Below are 23,808 nucleotides of genomic sequence, written 5' to 3' on the forward strand. Positions count from 1 at the left end.
ATGTAACACTGGCTCCCCCCTTCCCCCTATATGACTGTAGAGGTCAGCGCAGATGGTTACATTGTGTGCCCACCCATCTCCACAGCTTCTCTCACCTGCAGGCTGGACCTCAGGAGACCGATACAGAACGGCTTCCGGCAGGATGGGCCAACAACAAGGAGCTATACACCCTGCGCTACAGACATGGGAGGTCACAGATCCTACTCAAAGCACTGACTGTGGAGGGCACCCTCATCGTCAATGCCATGGTAAGATCTTGGGTTAATATACATACACTGTGATGCGCTATAGATGCTAGAGAGCGTCTATACTTTTACAACCATTTTTTTTCTTAAAGGGTTTGTTAAGTGGAATGTTGTAATTTGCTTCTGTCCTCAGCCTGCCTAAAAGATAATAAACACTTTAACTTGCCTTCCTCCCTTCCCTCGTAGCTTTGGTATCTGAGTGCCCCAATCCACGGCCGTTGTCTCTGCCTTCCCCCGAGTTGCAGAGCTTAGCCGGGGGAGCTAACAGTGCTGCTCGCCAATCCCTGACCAAGGCATGACATCACTGCGACCAGTAAATGGCTGTGCGGTACTGTGACATCACGTCTAAGGCTCCGGCTGGCTTCGCGAAGCAGACTGTCAGGAGGCTGGCTGCAGATGGGGCATCCTAATGCTAGAGCTATGAGGGAGCAGAGGAAGGTAAGTTTAAAGGGGTAGTCCGCTGCTAGACATCTTATCCTCTATCCAGAGGATAGGGGATAAGATGTCTGATCACTGGGGTCCCGCTGCTGGGGTGTTCCACGATCTACCGCAGCATCTGGCATTCTAAACAAACGCCGGATTCCTGCGGCAGTGGTCGTGACATCACGCCACACCCCCTCCATTCATGTCTATGGGAGGAGGTGTGTCGGCAGTAAATGTTCAGAACGCTGGAGCACCTGAGTACCCCTTTTTTTTTTTCTTTTTTTTTTTTTTAAGGCAGCCTAGGGACAGTAGCAAAGACAAAATCCCATCTAACTGTTCATATGTATTGAAAATATGAAAAATAAAATAATGTCTCAAATAGAAATTTACATTTTTTGTGTGTACAGCTCCTGTGCAGACTAATGTATCTCCATGGTAACAGACTACACACAGTTCATGTAGTCTGATCCTGCAGTCATGTGTTACTCCACTCTTTCTGCTTTCTTGTTATTAAACTTAGACAGCTTCAAAGGAGGCAGAAAGAGTTGAGTGAGTTGGGAATCAGGCTACACAGGATTTGTTTGTAGTCTGTAGCCATGGCGATAGGTCTGTATACGAGCTGTATACACAAGTCAGTAGGGGTTCTATCAAGACTATTTGCATAGTTGTTTCTTTTGTTTTAGATGCTTTGAAACAATGAAAATCATTACAAAAACACCCATTGTCTTATTCTAAACCAGGCTTGCAAAACTTGGCAGTAGGCGGGGGCAAAAATTAAAATAGGCTACACTTCTCAGGGCCACACACAGGTCTTGTTAAATTTGATATTCCTCCCAGGTCACGGCCCCCATCATGATAAACCACCCCTGCCTTTATTTCTATTTGTTAGTTTTCTACCTTGATATTGCTCTGTATTTTCTGCTTAGTCTCACAGACTGGGAAGGGGCGTTCCCCAGCAGGCGTGACATCATCTGAAGCCATACAGGGGAGAACTTCCTCCCTCACTCTGCTACACACAGCAGATCAGTGTGAGAGGAGCTATGATTGGATAAGACTGGACACACCCCCTTCAGCACTCCAGACTGCATTTCCTGATTTTGGACTTCTCCCAGGCCAGCAGGACTACAAAGTCTGCAAGAGAATGGGAAATGTGCTCTGGACAATTAGGGAGACACCTAGTGGCAGCTTTTTTAACCTCTTAAGGACGCAGGGCGTACCTGTAAACCCTGCGCCAGGTCCCAGTATAAAACGCGGGGTCACGACGTGACCCCGTGTCATACTGGGTCAGTCCCGGCGGCTAATGACAGCCGGGACCCTGGGCTAATAGGGCGCGGCACCAATCTTTGTGCCGCGCGCTATTAACCCTTTAGACGCGGCGTTCAAAGTTGATCGCCGCATCTAAAATGAAAGTAAAAGCTTCCCGGCAGCTGATCGCTGCGTCTAAAATGAAAGTAAAAGCTTCCCGGCAGCTGATCGCCGCATCTAAAATGAATGTAAAAGCTTCCCGGCAGTTCAGTCGGGCTGATCGGGACTATTGCGGTGAAATTGCGATGTCCCGATCAGCTAGAACGCGAGCGGAGGTCTCCTCACCTGCCTCTGTCGCGTCCAATCGGCGTTTGATTGCTCCAAGCCTGAGATCCAAGCTTGAGCAATCGACTGCCTATTACACTGATCTTTGCCGTGTCAATGCACGGCAACGATCTGTGTATGAGATCGGTATGTGCAGTGAAATAGCCAACAGGGGGGCTATAACACTGCAAAAAAAAAAAGTGTAAAAAAAAAGTTAAAAAAGATCATTTAACACCAAAAAAAAAAACCCTGTGTAAATAAAAATAAACGTACGTGGTATTGCCGTGTGCGGAAATATCCGAACTATAAAAATATATTGTTAATTAAACTGTTCGGTCAATGGCGTATGCGCAAAAAAGAGCACTGTGGACAAGACAAAAAAGAAATTCGAAAAGAATTTCCTCTGTAGCATATAGCTGCTAAAAAGTACTGGAAGGGTAAAGATTTTTTAGTAGAAGTCATTTACAAACCTGTTTAACTTTCTGGCACCAGTTGATTTAAAAAAAAAATGTTTTCCATCGGAGTACCCCTTTAACTTGTAGGGCACGTCAAGGTAAATATTTTTGCAAATACATACATTTAGCAAATGTGCTTCCTCTTCCTGATATTCCTGCTTCTTGCATTGCTGACACCTCCTTGTTACCTAGCCCTATCACAGGACCTTTCTTCATGTCGAGGAATGTTGTGCTTTACATTCTGGGATGCCTCTGGCTCATAAATGATGGATATCACCTAGGGCTGCAACAAACCATTAATTTCACAATCGATTTGTTGCTGGTAAATCGATGAATCGGGGAAAAACATCAAAATGACAAAAAGAAATTTAAGGATTTTTTTTCTTTGGGCATTACTTAAAAAAAAAAAAAAAAAAAAATTTAAAGTAGGCATAAAAGAAGACGTGAACAAGGCTTTTATTTTTCCCCCTTGCCCCTATTATTACGTGGCATAGTGTTTCCCAATCAGGGTGCCTCCAGTTGTTGCAAAACTACAACTCTCAGCATGCCCGGACAGCCTTTGGCTGTCCGGGCATGCTGGGAGTTGTAGTTTTGCAACAGCTGGAGGCACCATGGTTGGGAAACACTGACTTAGCATTTAAAACGAAACTGTCACCTCCGTACCAGGTACGGAGGTGTAGGCACCATCATTTAGGGTATGATGCGATATAAGAGAAGGTCCTCTTCCTTACTTTGCCTGCAGTTTTTGAAGTTATATTGATGCTGTCTTGTAATGCTGGTGAATAGTTAAAGGGGCCGGAACCAACAAAGTAAGGACAAGGACCTTCTCTTAGATCGCATTATCCCCTAACTGATGGTACGAAGGTGAGGGCACTGCACCCCGCCCCCCAGCCGGGAATATGAAGTTACTGTGCAGTGATTTCATATTCCCTGCTGGGAGCTCCAATTGGTCAATCAATGCTGACCAATCAGAGCTCCGGGCAGGGATTATGACATTACAGCACTGTAACTTCATATTCCCGCCCTGGTAGTCGGCCGGGGAGAGACCGGAGCACAGAAGTTCAGCGCTGACCCAAAACATTTGTTATAATTGTCGTAACACTGGTGTTATGACATTAGTAAGACTGCTTTCACACTATAAAGTTCTTCTGCTTTAAAGAGACGTTATAGTGTTCCGTTATGAGAACCCTAAAAAACGGCCGTTACAAAAACCCATTAAAGGGGTACTCCGCCCCTGGCATCTTATCCCCTATCCAAAGGATAGGGGATAAGATGTTAGATCGCCGCGGTCCTGCTGCTGGGGACCCCGGGGATCACCGCTGCGGCACCCCGCTGTCATTACTGCACAGAGCGAGTTCGCTCTGTGCGTATTGACGGGCGATACAGGGGCCGGAGCAGCGTGACGTCATGGCTCCGTCCCCTTAATGCAAGTCTATGGCATAGACTTGTATTGACGGGGGCAGGCCGTGACGTCACGAGGGGCGGAGCCGTGACGTAACGATGCTCCGGCCCCTGTATTGCCAATCATTACGTGCAGAGCGATCTCGCTCTGTGCAGTAATGAAAGCGGGGTGCTGCAGCAGCGATCCCCAGGGTCCCCAGCAGCGGGACCCCGGCGATCTGACATCTTATCCCCTATCCTTTGGATAGGGGATAAGATGTCTAGGGGCGGAGTACCCCTTTAAAGTCTATGAGATTTTTAAATCATCCGTTTAACCCGTTTTTAATAACGGACGTTATTTTGTGACTGGAGAAAAAACGGAACTGGCACTATTTTTCTCCCGTCACAAAATAACGTCCATTATTTATGACGGGTTAAAACGGATAATGTAAAAATCGCATAGACTTTAACTGGATTTTGTAATGGCTGTTTAACGGCCGCATTTAAGGGTTTCAATAATGGAACGTTATAACGGCTCTTTAAAACGGAAGAACTTTATAGTGTGAAAGCAGCCTGCTGTCACGCCCCCTCCCATAGACTTGCATTGAAGGGGCGGGCTGTGGCGTCACACGGGGGCGGAGTCGTGACATCACGATCTTCAGTCCCCGTGGTCGAGATGGTATTAGCCTGAGGGCCTCCAGCGGTTACGGAAGCCATTACAGGTAGGTGCCGCATGGTAGAATGGATAGGGGATAAGATGTCTAGGAGCGGAGTACCCCTTTAACAATGAATCGGAGCTCAATTAATCAATGACAGGATTCATTGACAAAGAATCCCGTTATCGTTTTTTTTAATCAATAACATCGATTCATGTATTCAGCCCAAAAAAATGCCATGCTGCGCGTATAGCTTTCTATAGACATTTTATACGAAAAGCATTGTTTGTTTGCAGCTTTGCTGCAGATATCTAAATTCCAACACCCCCCCCTCCAAAAATTAAAAAGCACATAAAATGCCCTCCCATTTTATCTTTCTGCCGGCATAATGAGGGAGTCTTCATATGCTACACAACAGCAGTGACCATTGACCAGTAACAGTAAAGGACCTGTGATGATGTCACATGGGGGGGGGACCCAGGCTCAGCAGTGAAAAGGATATTGGTGGATGAGGGACCCTGTGATGTCACAAGGGGGTACCCAAGCTCAGCAATGGAGAGAATAGTGATGGATGAAGGACTTGCAATGATGTGGAGAGGATAGTGGTGGATAAAGTTCCTATGATGATGATCATGTGACATGAGTGGGTGGAGCTTAGTAAGGCCATCACTTAAGACGTCAGCTGCGTGTGCGTCTTCTGCCCTCGCTTTGCCACCAGATGCAGCGACATGATCCTCAATGTTAAGTTAGTCCCAGTCTATTCACTAGACTATGACCTTTCTTGACAGTATACAACTATGACCGTGGGCCACATGTTGTACAGTCCTGTTCTAAAGCAAGAATGTGTCTTTGTTTGGTATCTCATTCATTTGTTTCCTCCTTGCAGGAGCTTCAGTCTGAGAAGGTTTCTGATATCACCCTGAACATTGAAGAATTCATAGACAGTGCCCACCTCCAGCAGTACCACAGGTCAGTGTGCCAATAGGATAGTGCTCACAAACCTCTCCTTGTACTATAGCTGAATATAGAAGAGGACCTGTGGTTGGTGTATCCTCTTGATAGAGTGTTGGGGGGGGAGGGGGGGCTGATCACATACTCACCTTCTATACATTGTATAGCTTGTCGATCCGATTTTTTTTTTTTTTTTTAGATGAACTGAAGGAATAAAAGGAAAAAGGTTGTAAAATGTGACATACTCTATAAGGGCATGTCTTCTAATTTGATTTCACCTTTCCCTTTGCAGCGTCTACAAAAACCCGGTGGAGTTGAAGCGCCAGTTAGAAGCGAAGCTTTTGTCAAGTTTACTTTACTCTAAGAAGGAGAATGTGAGATCTGAGAGGGTGCGGGAGAGGCCTGCAGAAGACGACCCCCTTAGAGTTCCCACCAGGGCTCCAACATCACATCACCCTCCCTGGTAGGTGCTCCTGTCATTCTCTTATCTTTCTTTTAAGGCCTTGTTCACATCTGCGTCACTGAGTCCGTATACTGCATTAAAACGGAGCCAGATGGTCTATTATAGATCCCATTGACTTTAATAGGCTTGGTCAGATTCTCTTCTGGTGTCTGTTTATTTAGCAGGATTCGAGCAGACAAAAAATACTGCTTGCAGCATTTTTTAGTCTGCTTAGGTCCCAGTGTTTACCAGATTCTGCAATGGAGCCCCCCAGACCAAGCTCCAATGCAGATGTGAACTTAGCCTTACCATGTTCCTAGTGTCTCCTCTAAACCTGTCACATCTCTTCTGTAGGACTGACCCTTCTGGCCACATTCCATATGGTGCAGCAGACCTAGACCCTCTCGGGTGAGTTCCCTAAGATCCATGTGATGGATATAGCAAATAACTTGATGTCCTGTGTAGATCCATCACCATACTTGAATATCCAGAACACATATATATCTTAATACTTAATTCACATGTCGGTCCAGTCTGTGGTCCAGATCACCGGGTTTTTATTAAGAATATCTCTGTACTCCATTTAGCTTTCCTTCAACCCTGACCAGTCTGCCTGTCTCAGGCGCTGAAAGATACCCCGCAGGATGTTGCCACCACTGTAGGGATGGTTTGGGCAGATGATGGCAGGTGCATGGTTTTCTCCGGATATAATGCTTTGAATTGGCCAGAAAACTCAAATTTAGTTTCTACAGATATATATATATATTTTTTTGTTCCAGGCAGCTATTTAAAGGAGGACACTGCCCCTAGGCAGGGGATAAGATGTCTGATAGCAGGGGGCACTGAGGCCCACAAGATCTCTTGGCTGGCACCTTTGTGCTCAGAACATTTATGTTCAGAATGCCGGGTTCGGGTGGTCGTGATGTCACGCCATGCCCCTTCTATTCATATCTATGGGAGGGGGGATGACTGCTGTGGTAGCTCTACACGCCCCCTCCCATAGACCTGAAAGGAGGGGGCGTGGTGTGATATCATGACCACGGGCGCCCAAACCCATCATTCTGAACACAAATGTTGAGAACTCTAAGGGGATAAGATTTCCAAGAGCGGTGTACCCCTTTAATGTGTCTTTTACTACGGAGAAGCTTCTCTCTGGCCACTGCCATAAAGGCCAGATTGGTGGTTCTTTAAAACTTTTTCCATTTAAGAATTATGAAGGCCACTGTGCTCTTGGGAACGATCAGTAGAGCAGAAATCTTTTTGTACTCTTCTGCAGATCCATGCCTCCACCCAGTCCTGTCTCTGAGCTCTACAGGCAGTTCTTTCCCTCTCATGGCTTGTTTTTTTTTGCTCTTATATACATTGTCATCTGTGAGACCTTATATAGACAGGGCTGTGTCTTTCCAGATCTTGTCCAGTCACTTAAATTTACCACAGGTGACTCCGATCAAGGTGTATAAACATCTCAGGGATGATCAAGATAAAGGGGAGGAGCCAGAGCTAAATATCAAGTGCCATAGTAAAGGGTCTGAAATTATGTTATTACAGAATTTTAGATTTTCCTTTCTAATAAATCTGCAAATATTTCTAATATTCTCTTTTGACTTTGGCATTATGGGTTATTGAGTGCAGACGGAAAACGTGATTTTTTTATTTTATTTTTGCACAAGGCTGCCACGTAAAAAAAATTTGAAAAATGCAAAAGGGTCTGAAAATGTTCCAAATGCTATACATATATATATATATATATATATATGTGTTATGTGTAGACTATGGGGGGATTTATCAAAGCCTGTGCAGAGGACGAGTGCTGCAGTTGCCCATAGCAACCAGTCAGATCTCTTCTTTTATTTTTCACAGGCCTTTTTAAAAATGAAAGAAGGGATCTGATTGGTTGCTATGGGTAATTGCACCACTTTTCCTCTGGACAGGTTTTGATAAATCTCTCCCTATGTGTTTGACTGGAAAAGCCTTAGGGTATTGATTATTGCAGGACCACACACAGTTTTGGCCATGAGTGGCAGTGTTTCTGGTAGGCAGTAGCCATGGTTAAACCCAGAAACAGATTTAAAGGGAAAAAACCCAGAAACAGATTTAACAGGAAAAAACTTTTTTTTTTTATATATCAACTGGTACAGACACTATATAATGAACTACACTAACTTTACAGCCCCTGTAGCATAGTCAAATAAAAGGGGTTATCCAGGAACTTTTTCTATATATATATATATATATATATATATGTATATATAATATATATATATATAATCAACTGGCTCCAGAAAGTTAAACAGATTTGTAAATTACTTCTATTAAAAAATCTTCATCCTTTCAGTACTTATGAGCTTCTGAAGTGGAGTTGTTCTTTTCTGTCTAGGTGCTCTCTGAGGACACCTGTCTCGGGAACCACCCAGTTTAGAAGCAAATCCCCATAGCAAACCTATTCTACTCTGTGCAGTTCCCGAGACAAGCAGAGATGTCAGCAGAGAGCACTGTTGCCAGACAGAAAACAACTCAAATTCAGCAGCTGATAATTATTGAAAGGATTAAGATTTTTTTTAATAGAAGTAACTTACAAATCTGTAACTTTCTGGAGCCAGTTGATATAAAAAAAAAAAGTTTTTTCCTGGAATACTCCTTTAAAGCTTAGACTAATTGTATAATACTTAGTCAACTGTTGTCTTCCTGCAGGGGGCGTTCTGGTGGTATGATCATGGACCCTTTTCATGCTAGCCGTACCAGACCCAGGCCTGATCCCTTAGGTGGCCTTCCTCCTGGAGCAGTGCCCCCTGGTGCACGTTTTGATCCCTTTGGCCCAATTGGTTCTGGCCGTACTGGGTGAGTATAGTAAGCACTGCCCGTTTTTGATGTATGGGTTGCGAGGCAAGGTATTGATGTACCTCTTTCTTCACAGGCCTGATCCTGATCATCTTCCACCCCCAGGATATGACGACATGTTCATGTGATGCACCATGGTGGTCGATAAGTAGTTCCTGCACTTCTACGTTCTCCCGAGTTATTCGGTGGTTTGGGCCAATATAAGTATTACAGGGATCCGCTGCTTTCTGCTTTCTAAGTGCATTAAAACTGGACCTGCAGACATCACACTGTGCCTGGCTGCTTTATTGCTGTGACACGGGTGACCGAAGTGCTTCCTAAGAAACCTGATGAATTCACATCTGTAAATTTGGCTGCGTCAGTGCCGCATACTGCTCGCTACACAATGATACCAGAAAATATCACTCTGCGAATGCAATAGTTGAACACAGTCTTTTGTTTGGTGTTTTTCCCCCTTTTTTGACCAGGGATGAGGCTGTGACGAATGTTCATCTGTGAATGAAAAATAACCCTTCTTGCTTCCCAAGATATTCCTATTGGATGTCACATGTCTCCAGTGCTGAGACCCTACGGAGACATTACATCAGTCTTTCCCAACCAGGGTGCCTTCAGCTGTTGCAAAAGTACAACTCCCAGCATGCCCGGACAGCCTTTGGCTGTCCGGGCATGCTGGGAGTTGTAGTTTTGCAACAGCTGGAGGCACCCTGGTGTGGAAAGATTGCATTACATTATATGTGACTAAGATCAGGTGCTCCTCTTATATTGTTCTAGCTCTGATACAACCTCCAGAAACATTACATCGTGCGTAACTGATATCAGCCGCTCCTCTAACGCGCCAGTAGTGATATCATCTCCAAAGACATTGACATCATAAATGTGACTGATATCAGCCGCTCCTCTAACCCGCCAGCACTGATATAATCTCCAAAGACATTGACATCATATATGTGACTGATATCAGCCGCTCCTCTTATAACACTCCAGGGCTGACTGGTATTAGCTGCCTTTCTTATAAACCTTTTATAAGCTGCAGACTGCAAGGGTTAAAGGGGTTATCCAGGAAAAAAAAACTTTTTTATATATATATCAACTGGCTCCAGAAAGTTAAACAGATTTGTAAATTACTTCTATTAAAAGATCTTAATCCTTTCAGTACTTATGAGCTTCTGAAGTTAAGGTTATTCTTTTCTGTTTAAGTGCTCTCTGATGACACGTGTCTCGGGAAACGCCCAGTTTAGAAGACGTTTGCTATGGGGATTTGTTTCTAAACTGGGCGGTTCCCGAGACAGGTGTCATCAGAGAGGACTTAGACAGAAAAGAACAACCTTAACTTCAGAAGCTCATAAGTACTGAAAGGATGAAGATTTTTTAATAGAAGTAATTTACAAATCTGTTTAACTTTCAGGAGCAAGTTTTATATATATATATATATATATATATATATATATATATATATATAAAAAGTTTTTCCTGGAATACCCCTTTAATTTATAATAATAGCACAACACACAGCAGGGGTAATATGCTCTTCTGTCTTTATTAGAAACCAGAAACAAGACACAATGGCAGAGAATCCTTGGCATATACCTATGATGAATGGCACTGGTGGAGTGAGACTTTTTCATGTAAATACTACTGACAGTGAGAGGATGAGCGCTCCCTGGTTTCGCCCCCTGTTGTCTGTTCTTTAAGATTCGGGCTATCACCTCTGCTCTTATTCATGATTTGTAAACTTTGCTTAAAATAAATTAGTTGAAACCACGTGTAAAGTTGTTTGGTGAGACTGTTGTGGTGTATTTGCCCCTTGATACATTAGATCAGTGTTTCCCAACCAGGGTGCCTCCAGTTATGGTTTTACAACAGCTGGAGGCATCCTGATTGGGAAACACTGCATTAGATCATCACCAGATCCTAGTCTTACAGGTCACTTGTTAAGTGGCTATTGTCATGTTCAAGGTACCCAACCTCCTGTATCCATTTTATTTTAATGGATGTTAAAAAAATAAAATAAAAAAAAAAGCATTCTTGCTAAGTCCTGTCTATAGCTCCTATGCAAACCTATGTGTTTCCATGGTTACAGACTACAAATACTGTGATTAGTTTAATTTTTTGTTTCTTCTGTCTACAGGTAGAGGAACTCATGACTACAGGGTTTGTTTGTAGCCTGTAACCATACAAGTTGTATGGGAGTGCTAGACAAAAACATTTTTGTGAAGACTGTTTGTAAAGCTATGTCTAGGGATGTCCCAATACCGGTCTCAGCGCCAATACTGGAAATTGTATTGTGTAAATGTGCCAATATCTAATCTGATACCTGCCAAGGGGTCCTGGACTGTAGGGCAGATTCCCGGTGGGTCCTGGATTGTCTTTCAGTGCGTGCAGACTCCGTCATTTCTTCCATGGTGCAGAGATGACATCATCTGCCACTACCACAGATGTATTATAGCCAGCACTAGAGTGTTGCGCTGGTCACTAGAGTGTTGCGCTGGTCACTAGAGTGTTGCGCTGGTCACTAGAGTGTTGCGCTGGTCACTAGAGTGTTGCGCTGGTCACTAGAGTGTTGCGCTGGTCACTAGAGTGTTGCGCTGGTCACTAGAGTGTTGCGCTGGTCACTAGAGTGTTGCGCTGGTCACTAGAGTGTTGCGCTGGTCACTAGAGTGTTGCGCTGGTCACTAGAGTGTTGCGCTGGTCACTAGAGTGTTGCGCTGGTCACTAGAGTGTTGCGCTGGTCACTAGAGTGTTGCGCTGGTCACTAGAGTGTTGCGCTGGTCACTAGAGTGTTGCGCTGGTCACTAGAGTGTTGCGCTGGTCACTAGAGTGTTGCGCTGGTCACTAGAGTGTTGCGCTGGTCACTAGAGTGTTGCGCTGGTCACTAGAGTGTTGCGCTGGTCACTAGAGTGTTGCGCTGGTCACTAGAGTGTTGCGCTGGTCACTAGAGTGTTGCGCTGGTCACTAGAGTGTTGCGCTGGTCACTAGAGTGTTGCGCTGGTCACTAGAGTGTTGCGCTGGTCACTAGAGTGTTGCGCTGGTCACTAGAGTGTTGCGCTGGTCACTAGAGTGTTGCGCTGGTCACTAGAGTGTTGCGCTGGTCACTAGAGTGTTGCGCTGGTCACTAGAGTGTTGCGCTGGTCACTAGAGTGTTGCGCTGGTCACTAGAGTGTTGCGCTGGTCACTAGAGTGTTGCGCTGGTCACTAGAGTGTTGCGCTGGTCACTAGAGTGTTGCGCTGGTCACTAGAGTGTTGCGCTGGTCACTAGAGTGTTGCGCTGGTCACTAGAGTGTTGCGCTGGTCACTAGAGTGTTGCGCGGGTCACTAGAGTGTTGCGCGGGTCACTAGAGTGTTGCGCGGGTCACTAGAGTGTTGCGCGGGTCACTAGAGTGTTGCGCGGGTCACTAGAGTGTTGCGCGGGTCACTAGAGTGTTGCGCGGGTCACTAGAGTGTTGCGCGGGTCACTAGAGTGTTGCGCGGGTCACTAGAGTGTTGCGCGGGTCACTAGAGTGTTGCGCTGGTCACTAGAGAGTTGCGCTGGTCACTAGAGTGTTGCGCTGGTCACTAGAGTGTTGCGCTGGTCACTAGAGTGTTGCGCTGGTCACGGTATCTGTAAATGGTATTGGAGAGTACTTGAATGTAGTATCAGTATTCGTTATCAGTTTTTTTTCTAAATGGTATCAAGACATCCCTAGTTACATCTATGTTTTTTTATTTCAGATGCATAGAAACAATAAAAAAAATTGGCTATTATATATTTTACATTATTTCAGATATTGTTAAAGGGAATCTGTCATCAGTGTCACTCGCACTAGCCTGTTGGTACAGGCTGGTAGTGCAGATGGCACTGATAACGGAATTTACCTACCCCTGATCCATGGTCCCATTAGTCTGATATCTTTTTTTATTCCGGTGGCAGGCTTAGTGCACGGCAGAAGAGCCCCACCGCTGCTGCCTCCCCAAACCTGCTCGTAGCGGGACCCCGTGTGCTCCTTTCATGCACCAAGCTTGCCGCCGGATTAAAGAAGATAACAGAGAACAGGACCACGGATCAGGGATAGGTTAGTATCCTTATAATCAGTGTCACCCGCATTGCATGCTTGTATCAACAGGTTAGTGTGGGTAACACTGATGACAGTTTACCTTTAACACAAGGAGGTTGCAGATAATCTCATCTCAGTTTTTTGCAATTACAAAATTGTGCTGTAAATGCCAGCAATTTCATGTAACTCCCATAGGTTAAAGGGGTACTCCGGTGGAAAAGTTTTTTTTTTTATCAACTAGTGCCAGAAAGTTAAACATATTTGTAAATTACTTCTATTAAAAAATCTTAATTCTTCTAGTACTTATTAGCTGCTGAATACTACAGAGGAAATTCTTTTCTTTTTGAAACACAGAGCTCTCTACTGACAACAGGACCACAGTGCTCTCTGCTGACACCTCTGTCTATTTTAAGAACTGTCCAGAGTAGAAGAAAATCCCCATAGCAAACATATGCTGTTCTGGACTGTTCCTAAAATGGACAGAGATGTCAGCAGAGAGCACTGTGGTCATGATGTCAGCAGAGAGCTCTGTGTTCCAAAAAGAAAAGAATTTCCTCTGTAGTATTCAGCAGCTAATAAGTACTGGAAGGATTAAGATTTTTTAATAGAAGTTATTTACAAATCTGTTTAACTTTCTGGCACCAGTTGATTTAAAAAATAAAAAATAAAAAATTTCCACCGGAGTACCCCTTTAACACTAGTGGTGTATCACCTTTTGGTTGCAAAATGCAGTAGATTCTGGCCCATAACATCACAGTTTTTTTTCTCATTCTGTGTATGTATGTATATATATATATATATATATATATATATATATATATATATATATATTTCACACTTAAGGGGTTAATGGCGGGCATGGGCATTGACATGTGCACGACTGATGATAGCATCTGTCAGAGTCTATGAAGCAAGTGCAGAATGTACACAGGGGCATTTAGTACCGGGGCACCAAGACCATTCACACAACAGAATTTCCAAGCGGAACCTGCCGACACCTAATGGCTGTGGAATGTCCAGTCGGAAATTCTGCCATGTGAATGGGGTCTAATACAAGACAGGTCCTCCAGTGCACGGGGCACTTTTTGGTCTAGAGATGAGGATCCTGAACAGGGGAATCCGCCTCTATTGACCCAGAATTTCCCAATAGTGTATATGGAAATGGGCTTTCTAAAGTAGACAATCTCTTTGTTAAAGGTTTAAACACATTGGAAATTTGTCAGAAATCTGAGCACAGAGCATTCACATAGCTCTATTGTCCACATTATTTCTGTGTACATGTAGAAATGTTGCATTCACCAGTAAGCAGCTTTTGGCAGTACAAAGCCCATGGAGTGTTAAAGGAGTAGTCCAGTGGTGAACTTATCCCATCTTAAGGATAGGGGATAAGTTTGAAATCGCGGGGGGTCCGACCGCTGGGGCCCCCTGCGATCTCCTGTATGGGGCCCCGGTAGCCTGCGGGAAGGGGGCGTGTCGACCTCCGCACGAAGCGGCGGCCGACACCCCCCCTCAATACAACTCTATGGCAGAGCCGGAGCGCTGCCTTCGGCAATCTCCGGCTCGGCCATAGAGATGTATTGAGGGGGCGTGTCGGCCGCCGCCTCGTGCGGGGGTCGACACCTGCTATCTGGCCGGAGAGCCTGGCCCCCGTACAGAGAGATCGCAGGGGGCCCCAGCGGTCGGACCCCCCGCGATCTCAAATTTATCCCCTATCCTTAGGATAGGGGATACGTTTTTCACCACTGGACTACCCCTTTAAGAGCAAGAGGTAGGTCCACTACACATCTGGTTACCGCACTGAACAGTGTGCGTCTGCTATTCAGTATTGTGTTTTTCTAATGAAAGTCACATGCTTAAGGCTAGGATTCCACTGAGGTTTTGTTCTGGCTGGGGATGTCCAGAATCTGAAAGTCCTGCTCTTTAAATTCATATTCCTGGTCTCCACCGATTGACTAATGAGGCTTCTGTCAGGAAATATGAATTCACAGCACTGTAAGTTCATATTTCCCGCTGGATGCTCTCATTGGTCAATCGGTGGAGAACAATCAGGGCATCCAGCAGGGAATATGAACTTATTACAGAGCAGTGATCTAGGTGTATAGTTTTATTGACAGCATCCCCTGCTGGCCACTCCCTCCAGCTGCCCGTCCATACAGAGCGGCAGTCACCACCGCGACTATAAGTCCCTCAGCCCCGCTCACTTCTGTATCACGTCTTCATACAGAGAAGACTAGAACTGCCAGAATGTCCTCAATGTCAGGACATGCTGGGAGTTGTAGTCTTGTCTGTTTTTTTTATTTTTATGGTATGGTACCCTACGAAATTCAATTGAAAATGCTGTTCAGGTCGCTAAAGTAAAAAAAACGCAACCTAAACACCAAATGTATTTATTGTGATTTTTTTCACTCCCATAGACTTTTATGGGGGGAAAATGCCACAATTTTCCCGAAAAAACGCCATAGTCTCAACAAGCTGTTGTTTTTGAAAAACTGCCACTGAGCCCAAAGAAGCAGAAAAATGCCAAGAGGAGTAAAAAAATAAAAAAAAAACTGTGGAAAACCTAGCCTCATGCTGTGGTAGAGGACCTGGGAGGTGGAATCAAAGAAAGAGGGCAGCAATGGGTCATACAGTGCCCCCTGATGCCCTGAACTAGTATTACACAGTGGATATGGTGTTTTTTCTCTGTTTTGATTTTATCTGCATGTTTTTCTACTACTATTTTATAATTACAGTGGGGCAAAAAAGTATTTAGTCAGCCACCAATTATGCAAGTTCTCCCACTTAAAAAGATGAGGCCTGTAATTTTCATCATAGGTTATAACCTCAACTATGAGAGACAGAATGAGAGAAAAAAATCCATAAGATCACATTGTCTGATTTTTAAAGAATTTATTTGCAAATGTGGAAAATAAGTATTTGGTCACCTACAAACAATAAGATTTCTGGCTCTCACAGACCTGTAACTTCTTCTTTAAGAGTCTCCTCTGTCCTCCACGCGTTACCTTTATTAATGGCACCTGTTTGAACTTGTTATCAGTATAAAAGACACCTGTCCAGAGCCTCAAACAGTCACACTCCAAACTCCACTATGGCCAAGACCAAAGAGCTGTTGAAGGACACCAGAAACAAAATTGTAGACCTGCACCAGGCTGGAGAGACTAAATCTGCAATAGGCAATCAGCTTGGGGTGAAGAAATCAACTGTGGGAGCAATTATTAGAAAATGGAAGACATACAAGACCACTGATAAACTCCCTCGATCTGGGGCTCCACGCAAGATCTCACCCCGTGGTGTCAAAATGATCACAAGAACGGTGAGCAAAAATCACAGGACCACACAGGGGGGGGGGGGGGGGACCTAGTGAATGACCTGCAGAGAGCTGGGACCAAAGTAACAAAGGCTACCATCAGTAACACACTACCCCGCCAGGGACTCAAATCATGCAGTGCTAGACGTGTCCCCCTGCTTAAGCCAGTACATGTCCGGACCCGTTTGAAGTTTGCTAGAGAGCATTTGGATGATCCAGAAGAGGATTGGGAGAATGTCGTATGGTCAGATGAAACCAAAGTAGAACTATTTGATAAAAACTCAACTTGTCGTGTTTGAAGGAGAAGGAATACAGAGTTGCATCCAAAGAACACCATACCTACTGTGAAGCATAGGGTGGAAACATCATGCTTTGGGGCTGTTTTTCTGCTAAGGGACCAGGACGACTGATCTGTATAAAGGAGAGAATAAATGGGACCATGTATCGTGAGATTTTGAGTGAATACCTCCTTCCATCAGCAAGGGCGTTAAAGATGAAACGTGGCTGGGTCTTTCAGCATGACAATGATCCCAAACACACCGCCCAGGCAACAAAGGAGTGGCTTTGTAAGAAGCATTTCAAGGTCCTGGAGTGGCTTAGATCTCAACCCCATAGAAAACCTTTGGAGGGAGTTGAAAGTCTGTGTTGCCCAGCGACTGCACCAAAACATCACTGCTCTAGAGGAGATCTACATGGAGGAATGGGCCAAAATACCAGCAACAGTGTGTGAAAACCTTGTGAAGACTTACAGAAAATGTTTGACCTCTGTCATTGCCAACAAAGGGTATATAACAAAGTATTGAGATGAACTTTTGTTATTGACCAAATACTTATTTTCCACCATAATTTGCAAATAAATTCTTTAAAAATAATTTATGGATTTTTTTTTCTCATTATGTCTCTCATAGTTGAGGTATACCTATGATGAAAATTACAGGCCTCTCATCTTTAAGTGGGAGAACTTGCACAATTGGAGGCTGACTAAATACTTTTTGCCCCACTGTATAATACCAAAATTCCCTGAGTAATTTTCTCTTCCTATTTAATTTTTCTGACCACTTTAACATCTCAAGGACAAAGGGATTTTTCACTTTTTCCTCTTCACCTTTTAATAGCAATAGGTCTTTCAATTTTACAGGTACAGATGAGGGAAGTTACAGTGATTTGATTCATCACGAACTTCTCGGCTCGGCAGTTGCTGACTTTATCCTGCATAAATGAGTTCAACTTTCAGGTGCTCTGGTGGGCTGGAAAAGGTGGATAGAGTTCTAGGAGAGAGTCTCCAGCCCACCGGAGCACCTGAAAGCTGAACTAATTTATGCAGGATAAAGCCATCAACTGCCGAGCCGAGAAGTTTGTGATGAATTGAATCACTGTAACTGCGCTCATCTATACCTACAGGTTTTCCTAAAACCTGTAAAATTGTCCTCTTCTTGCCTCTTAAACTCTCATATTTTTAGTATACAGGGATGTATGGGGGGCTCATTTTTTGTGCCGCGATCTGTAGTTTTTTTTTAATGAATTTTGATGGGACTTTTTGATTGCTTTTTAATTTTTTTCTGGTAGCAGCAATTCTGGACTTTCATATTTTTTTACGTTTACGCCATTGCCCATGCTGTTTTATTAACACTATATTTAATAGTTGTTTTTTTTGTTTATTTAATTGGGGGAAAAAAAAGGTAATTTATTAGGGGAGGGTTTTTTTCACATTTATGACAAAAAAAATATATTATTCACTATTTTTTAGTCCCCATAAGGGACTTTTCCACAGTTCATTGCATTTCTATGTTAATTTATAGGAATAGTAAATCTGAGTCAGTGTATTAGTTATTACCAGAGCGTTGTGCAACAACATGCCATCATCTAGCCCCAGCCTTTATACCACAATGCTGCCATTGATTTGTAAAGATCCTATTACTGCAATGGTTTCAGCTGCATAGTTTTAGCTTCTGCCAAAGATACAGAATTATTAATATAGCTTGTTTTCTCTTCTGATAAGAAGTCAGCCCTGTTATTCCACCAATAAGGTTGGGACGTGTAGTACATTCTCATAGATTCGTTCACCGACACAACATGATCTATTAAAAGTAAAATGATTCTATTGCTCTGTTAAAAGTAAAAACTTCCTCTGATCGGGAACAAATCCACTTATAGAGATGTTTTCACAACTCTGACTATATATGGACTGTGAATCATGTGATGAGGTGTGTCTGGCAGCATTTATTATTTAAAAACATTTATTGGTCATTATATTAGATCAATTGGACCCCACATAGAACCATAGTGTAAGGTTGGTTTCACACTTTTTTTTCTTTTTGCAGCGTTTGCCAAATGTTTGCTAAAAACCAACAGTAAATACTGTATTTTTCGCCGTATAAGACGCACTTTTTCTTCCCCAAAACTGTGGGGGGGGAGTTGGTGCGTCTTATACGGCAAATACACATTAAAACCCTGTCCTATCGCGTCAGTCCCTGCGGCCATCAACGGCCGGGACCCGCGGCTAATACAGGACATCACCGATCGCGGTGATGCCCTGTATTGACCCTTCAGACGTGGCGATCAAAGCTGACCGCCGCGTCTGAAGCGAATGTGACACTAACCCGGCTGCTCAGTCGGGCTGTCCGGGACCGCCGCGGTGAAATAGTGGCGTCCCAAACAGCTTACAGGACACCGGGAGGGACCTTACCTGCCTCCTCGGTGTCTGCTCCGTGCCGGGATCCCCTGCATGGCCGGCGCTCTCTTTTGACGTCATCGCGCACGCCGTCCCGTCATCCAATAGGAGCGGCGTGCGTAGCGACGTGATGGCGGCGACGGAGAGCGAGGATACCGGGCAGCAAAGACGTTCCGGAGCAACGGGGTCACCCCGGGGACGCGGCGACAGCGATGGAAGGCGACATCCAGGGCAGCGGTGACGGGTCCGGAGCGGCAGGGACACGTGAGTACTACCTCCTATACCAGTGGTCTTCAACCTGCGGATCTCCAGCTGTTGGAAAACTACAACTCCCAGCATGCTCGGACAGCCAACGGCTGTCCGGGCATGCTGGGAGTTGTAGTTTTGCAACATCTGAAGGTCTGCAGGTTGAAGATCACTGTCCTATACTTTACATTGTATTTGGTTCAGAATCTTTATTTTCTGGATTTTTGGGTGCGTCTTATATGCCGGAGCGTCTTATATGGCGAAAAATACGGTATGTAATGCCCTACAATTTTTTTTTTTTTTGTGGTTTTGTTTGCGGTAACATACTTCTTGTGTGTTCTTTAGACCCTTAACCTGCTCTTGGTACGGTATTTTTTTCTGGTGATTTCACAAAGGCTTTAGAGGACTTGAAAATAGCCAGAAAAAAAACTGTATGAATAAAATCTATTTAAAATAAACACACATTTAAAAACTGCATCAAATTTGTAAGGTTTTTTTTTTTTATAACCATTAAAAAAAATTAAAAAAAAAACACCTTTAATGTCTCCTGAATGAAGCAGGATGGTAATAACAAACCCCTCCCCCCCTCCCCAAAATCTTTATCCATATCTCTGGTCTGGTAGTGTGAATTGGACCAGACCGAACATTCTACATATCGGAACATTCTACACAAGCAGTAGGTGTCTCATAGCTGTCAGCTGTACATTGCTTTGGCGTGCTGGAACTTCCAGTTCCTTTACACTGAGTAGAGGCTATAGATTGACTTATGCATCTTCTGCATTGTTGCTACCCTTCCCCCCTTCGCCGTTCCCGAGATTGAACAGCAGGCACCTCTCAGGACGGGAATAATCTGACCTCATTAAACATTAATACCGCCATACCAGAATAATTTGCTCATCTCAAACTTTTAACCCCTCACATTCCAGCATTTGTAAATGCTTCTGGTACATTCAAGGCTCGTGTTGATGCTGGTGAACCTGGTTTGTTATTTCAAGAACTTCATGTTCCACCAGCACCTGGCCACCTTCTGTAGTCAGTTGTCTCATCCGTAAGTTGAGGGAGCCATATTTTGTTCTTGGTCCTCTGGCAGTGGTGAATTTCCTTCTGCGGTAAAGCTCCCCTTTACATATTGAAACCATAAGCAGCATGGAGAGGAGTGTTCCGCCCAAAGTGAGCAAGCCTAAACCAGCTATAATACACTTGTCTAGGTGTGAGCCAAGACGCGCATAGTACAGTTCCAACCGCTCCATCTCTCTTGCGGACACAGAATCAGGGCTAACATGTACTTCCCGTGGTATGGTGTATGCCACAGCCACAAGCACTATGCCACAGACCAACAACACCAGCGAACAGATAAAACCATAATCCACAGAGGGTGTTCCTGACTCCGCTTCTCGACTGTCCTCAGAGTGAGGAGATCCATTCTCCTTTACAGCCCATCCCCTCACCTCAGACAAAGGGCTCAAACCCCCGGCGTCCTGTGAATCCTGGTTGAAAGTGGTCTCCCCAATCTCTTCATAGGCTGGGTTCTCAAATCCTCTAATGGTAGCTGAGCTCCCAAGATTGGTGTGGTCATCTGCACCATGTCTTATACTGAGGTCTCTTAGCTCCAAGGTGTTTGAAGAAGCCATTGATGGATTCTGGTTCTGTTCATCCTGATCATACAGAACTTCTTCAAGCTGGAATTTGGTAAGAAAATAAATTAAGTGTTAATATGCAAAAGATTTGCTACACCTCTTTGGCTGGTTTTAGATGAACGTAAAACATCCACAAATCCTGGTCCTACGGTGGGTCTAATGAAACTGAAAGGAGTTATCCAGGAAAAAACTTTTTTTTTAAATATCAACTGGCTCCAGAAAGTTAAACAGATTTGTAATTTACTTCTATTAAAAAATCTTAATCCTTTCAGTACTTATGAGCTTCTGAAGTTAAGGTTATTCTTTTCTGTCTAAGTCCTCTCTGATGACGGGTCTCGGGAAATGCCCAGTTTAGAAGCAAACCCCCATAGCAAACATCTTCTAAACTGGGCGTTTCCCGAGACACGTGTCATCAGAGAGCACTTAGACAGAAAAGAACAACCTTAACTTCAGAAGCTCATAAGTACTGAAAGGATTAAGATTTTTTAATAGAAGTAATTAACAAATCTGTTTAACTTTCTGGAGCCAGTTGATATTTAAAAAAAAAAAAAGTTTTTTCCTGGAATACCCCTTGAAGGCATCATACGGACCTAGGGATCAGTCAGGCCAGGACTTGCATCCATAGTATGGACACAAAAATACATTAACAATAAACTAGCGTGAAAGCTGCCTTAGGCCATAATCAGGTGGTTATACTACAGATGCACAAGACCCGTATCTCCCACAATTCTAGTTAACTGAACTTGGATTATTATAGAACCCTATGGTGATCTAATGGATATTTGGTTGTGACATGAGGAGATATTCTCTACTTTAGGGCTCGTGAACATGGCAGAACCCTAGTATGAATCTGTATAATATGTAGAAAATGGGGTGGTCCGGCACTAACAAGACTAGGGTATGTGGAAACAGCTGACGGAGAGTTACAGCAGGACAATCCAGGCAACAGTGGTGCAATGTCTAATAGAGCAAGTAACAATGTAGAAACAGAGGACAAGACAGCACTCACCATCCAACTCGGCTTTATTCAAGCGTTATGATGACAGAGTATGTGCTCAGGTGGAGGCGGGGAGCATGGCCGGGACAGACTGTTTCACGCTATTGCAGCGCTTCTTCAAGCCGGTATACCGGCTTGAAGAAGCACTGAAATAGCGTGAAACAGTCTGTCCCGGCCATGCTCCCCGCCTCCACCTAAGCACATACTCTGTGTCATCTAACCCTTGAATAAAGCCGAGTTGGATGGTGAGTGCTGTCTTGTCCTCTGTTTCTACCTAGTATGAAGCTGTATGGACTTCATGAGGTGCCATACATAAGGAGATCTTTTCTATCTCTACCTTTGGGCTGATAAACATGGCAGAATCCTAGTACAGAGCTGTATAAACTCCATGAGGTGCCATATATCTGTCTCTACCTTTGGTCACATTGCAGAACAATAGTATGGAGCTGTATGAGTTTTATCAGGTGCCATATATACGGAGATATTCTCTATACATACAGAATCTGACACCAAAAAAAAAAACACACACATAAATACACTAGAGCCTCATACACTTCTACAGGCCCTACATGTATGTAGGTAGGTAGGTATGGGTGTCTGCATGGGCCTTTATATTGTGTTATTAAAAAATTTCAATATTTTTTATAAACTAATAAGAACCAAACCGCAAGATTTAAATGTGAACATGACTGTAAGGATGTTAAGAACGAAACCTCCCTTATTGATGTCACAAAGGATGTAAGAAGTGAGCACTGTTAGGGTGCATTCACACACAGGTTTTCCCCTCCCCCCCCCCCCCGCCAGATCCGGCACCCGTATGTACAAAATGTGGTGTGAATGCACCCTTAGGCTGGGTTCACATGCAGTATTTTAGTCAATATTTTGGAGTGAGCCCAAAACATTTAAAAAAAAGGTGCAAATCTTTCCATGATAGTTTTCCTCTGTGTCGTCCCACTGCTGGGTTTGAATAAAAATACTGACCAAAATACTAGGTAGGAACCCAGCGTTAAAGGGGTTATCCACCATAAGGTGATTTTAGTACCTACCTGGCAGACAGTAATGGACATGCTTAGGAAGGATCTGCACTTGTCTTGGGGCTAAATGGCTATGTTGTGAGATTACCATAATACTGTGGCTAGCTGTTTGTGAACTAGTATTTCCTGTTTGACTTTTCTTTTTTGACTACAAATCCCATAATTCCATCTTCCTCCCTCCCACACATTAGCCACCCCACCCATTGAAACATAAATGAGCTGCATCCATTCAAAAGACCTTTGGTTTTCAATCACGGTGCCTACAGCTGTTGCATTAGTTGCAGATTGATCCCTCCACCCATTGAAGCAGACAGGCTCCCTGTCATCAGCTGACTAGTGAGTCAGGTCTCAGCCGCATTGCAACCTGGGAAAATCTGAGACAACAGTCATTTTGTATGCTGATAAAAATAAATATTGGGGTGAAAATCACAGAAGAATTGTGAGAAAACCGTCACACACAGGTACAGACACTATATTATGAACTACACTAATTATACAGCCCCTGTAGCATAGTGAAATATAAAAAAATTCCTGGAATACCTCTTTAAAGGGGTTATCCAGGAAAAAATTGTTATTTTTTTTTTTTTTTTTTTTTTTTACCTATATCAACTGGCTCCAGAAAGTTAAGCAGATTTGTAAATTAGATCAATGTAGAAAAAAAGCGCACTCACCTGTACATCGTGCACTGGTATCTTTATTCCGTGGAACATCAACAAAGAAAACAAGACAGGTAGTCGGCAGGTACGCCAGGAAGCACGAGGTGTAGTTACAGCTGTTTCATGGGAACTGTTCCCGTGAAACAGCTGTAACTACACCTCGTGTTTCCTGGCGTACCTGCCGACTGCCTATCTTGAGTTCTTTGTTGATGTTCCACGGAATAAAGATACCAGTGCACGATGTACGGGTGAGTGCGCTTTTTTTCTACA

The 23,808-nt window shown here is 43.9% G+C and overlaps 2 protein-coding genes across 2 annotated transcripts in view; one reads left to right on the top strand and one right to left on the bottom strand.

The window, feature by feature from the left end:
* The window catches only part of PSMF1 (proteasome inhibitor subunit 1), a 19,428-nt gene extending 10,202 nt beyond the window's left edge, over positions 1-9,226 (top strand). Inside the window, exons 2-7 of the mRNA XM_056549199.1 lie at positions 102-248; positions 5,615-5,697; positions 5,972-6,142; positions 6,476-6,529; positions 8,813-8,959; positions 9,036-9,226. Of these exons, the coding sequence (XP_056405174.1) occupies positions 102-248; positions 5,615-5,697; positions 5,972-6,142; positions 6,476-6,529; positions 8,813-8,959; positions 9,036-9,087 (654 nt within the window). The 3' untranslated portion in view covers positions 9,088-9,226. The remainder of the gene's footprint in view (positions 1-101; positions 249-5,614; positions 5,698-5,971; positions 6,143-6,475; positions 6,530-8,812; positions 8,960-9,035) is intronic.
* A 10,585-nt stretch (positions 9,227-19,811) lies between these two features.
* Positions 19,812-23,808, bottom strand: part of TMEM74B (transmembrane protein 74B) — a 64,761-nt gene continuing 60,764 nt past the window's right edge. Inside the window, exon 3 of the mRNA XM_056547688.1 lies at positions 19,812-20,893. Coding sequence (XP_056403663.1) covers positions 20,165-20,893 — 729 coding nt within the window. The 3' untranslated portion in view covers positions 19,812-20,164. The remainder of the gene's footprint in view (positions 20,894-23,808) is intronic.

This window comes from Hyla sarda, chromosome 12 (genome assembly GCF_029499605.1).
Source record: "Hyla sarda isolate aHylSar1 chromosome 12, aHylSar1.hap1, whole genome shotgun sequence".
In the NCBI taxonomy this organism is placed as follows: Eukaryota; Metazoa; Chordata; class Amphibia; order Anura; family Hylidae; genus Hyla; species Hyla sarda.